This window comes from Staurois parvus, unplaced genomic scaffold (genome assembly GCF_062004578.1).
Source record: "Staurois parvus isolate SC_StPar_1 unplaced genomic scaffold, SC_StPar_1.0 ptg000709l, whole genome shotgun sequence".
Classification (NCBI taxonomy): Eukaryota; Metazoa; Chordata; class Amphibia; order Anura; family Ranidae; genus Staurois; species Staurois parvus.
In genome coordinates this window covers 1,315,213-1,321,212 of record NW_028318505.1, presented here as the reverse complement: position 1 = coordinate 1,321,212, position 6,000 = coordinate 1,315,213, and the positions used below count along the sequence as shown (strand labels likewise).

At 44.5% G+C, this 6,000-nt stretch overlaps 1 protein-coding gene across 2 annotated transcripts in view; it reads right to left on the bottom strand.

Annotated features, from left to right (window-relative positions):
• Positions 1-641: 641 nt before the first annotated feature.
• Positions 642-6,000, bottom strand: part of PGM1 (phosphoglucomutase 1) — an 88,211-nt gene continuing 82,852 nt past the window's right edge. For both annotated transcript variants that reach the window (XM_089653388.1, XM_089653389.1), the window contains exon 11: positions 642-895. In XM_089653388.1, coding sequence (XP_089509514.1) covers positions 806-895 — 90 coding nt within the window. In that variant the 3' untranslated portion in view covers positions 642-805. The remainder of the gene's footprint in view (positions 896-6,000) is intronic.

Here is a 6,000-nt window from a genome sequence, read left to right as displayed (position 1 = left end):
TGGGGGAATGGTTTGTATTTCTTTAATTTCTATAATAAAGAAAAAAAAGAATCAGAACTTGTTACACCAAAAATCAGAAACGTTGTTCGCTCGGTAATCCAATGGTGCCATGATTGATTTCGAAAATCGGCCGACCGAGTCTTAAAGTTCACCCTATATAACAGGCAAAACTTCTGTTCCTTCCAGGTCACGGCTCATGCGCATATTCTTTTCAGAAAAACGATCGTACGATTTGACCATCATTGAGTTGAAAATCGGTCGTTTTTCACGAATTTTCCAACATGCCCGATCACCGAAAAAGGGGAGGAACTACAAAATTGGCCGGTGCCATTGACCCACTAACAGAGCGAAAAATCGGTCTATTATTCTTAGGTCCAATTTTCGGATGAAAAAAATCGGTCGATTTTCCACCCATGTATGGCCGGCCTTAGTGATCACTGTGTCATTACAGTCACTTATCAAATGAATGCTCCCACTCCTACCACTGGGGTCTGTAAAGTCCCACACATCCGCTACCAATGAGCTCCATGTGGCCCTTGAGCCTCACATTGGGCACCAGGAATCTAATGAATAGAAGACTACAAATAAAAAAAAAAACCACAAGTAAAGACACAAAATATTAAATAAAATCCAGTACTCAGTCCGGTTTCCAAATAAATTTACTTTCTTCAGCTTCTATCCCCAGTTCACATACATTGTTGAATGACGCACTACATTGACAGACAGGGCAGGAAGGGGGAGGGGCAGACTAGGCAGACAGGTGAACATAAATTCGTATTTTCCGCTGTGATGAAGCCTCGCCTGCTTATGTGATGACGGTTGGGGCTGTGCGGCCTGTCCTCTCTTCCAGCTTGGACAGTTTAAGTCCTATTGTAACCAGTGGGGCTAACATTACCTGTGAAGGAGAAGGGAACAGAATATTGTCATTAGAGGGGTCACCATGTTTTCAGTTACAGGAAACACAATTGTTTTGTACTTTTTTTCATTATGTTGCGTGCACTGCTTTATAAATGTACTCTATATGGCCAAGAGTTTGTGGGCAGCTATCACACCCACATATATGGTCAAAAGTATGGACAGATCTCCAAATGATTCCAGTGAAGGGTATTGTTTATAGTACACCATACCAAGACATTGTAGACAACCTTGTGGTAACAGTTTGGTGAAGGCCCTTTTCTGTTCCACCATGACTGTACCCGTTTACAAAGCCGGCTCCACAAAGACATGTTCTGATGAGCCTGGTGTGGAAGAACTCGAGTGTCCTCGACAGAGCCCTGACCTCAACCCTACTGAACACCTTTGGGATGAATTGGAACGCCAACTGTGGTCCAGGTCTTCTCATCCAAAGTCAGTACCTGACCTCTCAAATGTTCCAATCGGGCACACAGATACCCTTCACAATCTTGAGAAAAGCCTTCCCAGAAGAGTGGAGGCTCTTATAGCCACAAAGTGGGGTCAATTCCATAACCGCGCCCTTGGTTTTGAAATGGGGTAACCAACAAGCTCATAAAAGGTGTGAAGGTCAGGTGTCTACAAACCTTTAGCCATGCAGTGCATCTAGGAAATACATGAATAATTTAGATTTACCACCAGCACACAGCAGGTGGTGCCACAAAGTCAGTGTTCCACCATTTTTATTGAGTAGTTTGACAACATTGCTGTAGGCTACAATATGATCTTAAATTCAGAACAACCCCATAGGTGAATGACCTGAGGAGGGACTCATTTTCTGATTCTGCAATTCGGTCTCAACTCTGTCTGTATGGCTTGTAATAGGACACACTTTATTATTAATAGGATTGGATCACTCTTGTCCCGTTCCTTCTTTCCTTTCACAGTAGCCAAGTAGCCTCTCTTCCTCTACCCTGGAGACATAATTTTGGATGTATAGAGGGTGATACAATTTAAAGTGCAACTCCACCAAAGTTGCCTATTAGGGAAAGGGTTGGATTATTTCACAGATTGGATTATTTGACAGATTTTTGTTACGGTTAATGGAGGGGATATGGCCCTACTTCCTGTACAGTTAACAACAAGAAAATGGGGAGAAAGATGTCCAATATGTCACAAACAATAATGAAAACACAAAAGTTCTAATGCTTCCCCACTCAACACTCATCCCTACCCTTCCCCACCCATAATACTCATCCCCACTCATAATACTCATCCCTACCCTTCCCCACCCATAATACTCATCCCCTCCCTTCCCCACTCAACCCCACCTTTCCCTACCCATAATACTCATCTCCTCCCTTCCCCACCCATAATTCTCCTCCCCACCCTTCCATGCCCATAATACTCATCCCTGCTTATAACACTTGCCCCTACCCTCCCACACTGGTAATACTTATCCCTACCCTTCCTCACTAATCCCCACCCATAATACTCATCCCCTCCCTTCCCCACACAACACTCATTTCCACCCTTCCCCACCCATAATACTCACCCCTGCCCATAACACTTACCCCTACCCCCCCACTGGTAGTACTTATCTCTACCCTTCCTCACTCATCCCTACCTTTCCCCATTCATACTACTCATCCCCACCCTTCCCCACTTATAACACTAATCCCTACTCTTCCTCAATCGAGAAGGGCCCTCTGATTTTTCCAGTATTGAATTGTATTGCAACTGTACTGTCTGCCCTTATGTTTTAAAGGGCTGCGCAAACTGTTTGCACTATATAACTCCCATATTAAAATAATAATTCATAACACTCATCCCCACTAATAATACTCATCCCTACCCTTCCCCATTCATAACACTCATCCCTATCCTTCCCCATTCATAACACTCATCCCCACCCTTCCCCATTCATAACACTCATCCCCACCCTTCCCCATTCATAACACTCATCCCCACCGTTCCCTAACTTATAATACTTATCCCCATCCTTCCCTGCTTATAGCACTTATCCCTACCCTTCCCACCCTTTCCAACTCATAATACTCTTCCCCACATCCGCATTCATATACAGTGCTGTGAAAAAGTATTTGACCCCTTCCTGATTTTTGATTTTCATATTTGTCAACATTTAAATGATTCAGATCAAACAAATTTTATTATTACACAAAGATAACCCGAGTAAATACAAAATGTACCGTATTTGCTGGGGTATAAGACGACCCCCTACTTTTCCTGTTAAAATATAGGGTTTGGGCTATACTCGCTGTATAAGACTACCCCTCTTCCAACGCACACCAAATAAAAATGAAAAAACATCAGATTTGATTTCAATATAGTATGGTATTTCAGTATGGTATTCCAATGATGAGGCACTATTCCTCCCACGGATACCAATGATGAGGCACTATTCCTCCCACTGATACCAATGATGAGGCACTATTCCTCCCACGGATACCAATGATGAGGCACTATTCCTCCCACTGATACTAACGATGGGGAACTATTTCATCCACTGACACCAATGATGGGGCACTATTCCTCCCACTGACACCAATGATGGGGCGCTATTCCTCCCACTGACACCAATGATGGGGTGCTATTCCTCCCACTGATACCAATGATGAGGCACTACTCCTCCCACTGATACTAACGATGGGGAACTATTTCATCCACTGACACCAATGATGGGGCACTATTCCTCCCACTGATACCAATGATGGGGCGCTATTCCTCCCACTGATACCAATGATGGGGCACTATTCCTCCCACTGATACCAATGATGGGGCGCTATTCCTCTCACTGATACCAATGATGGGGCGCTATTCCTCCCACTGACACCAATGATGGTGCCCCATCATTAGTGTCAGTGTGTGAGGAATAGTGTCCCATCATTAGTGTCAGTGGGAGGAATAGTGCCCCATCATTGGTCAGTGGGAGGAATAGTGCCCCATCATTGGTGTCAGTGGGAAGAATCGTGCCCCATCATTGGTATCAGTGGGAAGAATCGTGCCCCATCATTGGTGTCAGTGGGAAGAATCGTGCCCCATCATTGGTGTCAGTGGGAAGAATCGTGCCCCATCATTGGTGTCAGTGGGAGGAATAGTGTCCCATCATTAGTGTCAGTGGGAGGAATAGTGCCCCATCATTGGTATCAGTGGGAGGAATAGTGTCCCATCATTAGTGTCAGTGGGAGGAATAGTGCTCCATCATTAGTGTCAGTATGAGGAATAGCACCCCATCATTGGTGTCAGTGGGAGGAATAGCGCCCCATCATTGGTATCAGTGGCAGGAATTGCGCCCCATCATTGGTGTCAGTGGGAGGAATAGCGCCCCATCATTGGTGTCAGTGGGAGGAATAGTGCCCCATCATTGGTATCAGTGGCAGGAATTGCACCCCATCATTGGTGTCAGTGGGAGGAATAGCGCCCCATCATTGGTATCAGTGGAAGGAATAGTGCCCCATCATTGGTGTCAGTGGGGAGGTGTCAGTGGTGTCAGTCGCGCCGCCCCTCGAAAAAGTGCCGCCCTGACACCGGCTCGCCGTATATCGGCGTATAAGACGACCCCCGACTTTTCAAAAGATTTTCACGGGTTGAAAAGTCGTCTTATACGCCGGCAAATACGGTAGTTTTTAAATGACAATTTAATTTATTAAGGAAAAAAAAAAATGTCCAAACCTACCTGGCTCACTGTGAAAAATTGCCCCCTAAACTTAATAACTGGTTGTGCCACCCTTGGTGGCAACAACTGCAATCAAGCGTTTGCAATAACTGCCAATGAGTCTTTCACATCGGAAATTTGGTCAACTCTTTGCAGAACTGTTTTATAATTCAGCCACATTGGAGGGTTTTCGAGCATGAACGGCCTGTCTACGGTCATGCCACAGCATCTCAATTGGATTTAAGTCTGGACTTTGACTAAGCCATTACAAAACCTTCATTTGTATTTTTGAGCCATTCAGAGGTGGAATTGCTGGTGTGTTTCGGATCATTGTCCTGCTGCACAACCCAAGTGCGCTTGAGCTAGAGGTCAGGAACTGGTGGCCGGACATTCTTTAGCATTTTTTGGTAGAGTGCAGAATTCATGGTTCCATCAATGATGGCGAGTTGTCCAGGTCCTGAAGCTGCAAAGCAGCCCCAGGCCATCACACTACCACCACCATGTTTGACTGCTGGTATGATGTTATTTTTATGAAATGCGGTGTTAGTTTTACACCAGATGCAACAGGACGCACGCCTTCCAAAAAGTTCAACTTTTGTCTCAAGTCTTGGGGATAATCAAGATGTATTTTGGCAACTGAGACGAGCCTTTGTGTTCTTTTTGGTCAGCAGTGTCTTTCACCTTGGAACTCTCCCATGGATGCCATGTTTGCCCAGCCTCCTTCTTATTGTTGGGTCATGAACACTGACCTTAACTGAGGAAGTGAGGCCTGCTATTTGTTAGAAGATGTTCTGGGTTCTTCTATGACCTCCTGGATGAGTCGTCATTCTGCTCTTGGAGTAATGTTGGTAGGCCAGCCACGCTTGGGAAGGTCCACCACTGTTCCAATTTATAAAAGAGGAGATTGTATAAATGGACTTTATAGGCACAGAGACTACACACACGTCAGGCATTCTCTTCAGTCTTTGAATGTTCCTTGCTCCCCCATAGGATTACTTTGGTGGTTCACTGGTTGTCATCCTTTTGAATATATGGTGGGCTCTGGGACATTCATTGCGAGTACACTGTACAACAATATTTTATCCAAAAGTGTCTATAAAGTCCATTTATACAATCTCCTCTTTTATAAATAGTATATACCAGGATGTGGCACTGTTGTATCTATTGGGTTTGACCTATATCACCCAAGGATTACCCCATTTCCTTTTCACCAAGTTTTCTCCACTTGTGAATAATGGCTCTCAACATGGTTCACTGGAGTCCCAAAGCCTTAGAAATGGCTTTGTAACCCTTTCCAGATGGATACACATCGATCACTTTGTTTCTCATCTGTTCTTACATTTCTTTAGATCGTGGCATGATGTGTTGCTTTTTGAGATCTTTTAGCATGCTTCACTTTGTCACACAGCTTCTTCTTACGTTATTTTTTTTTT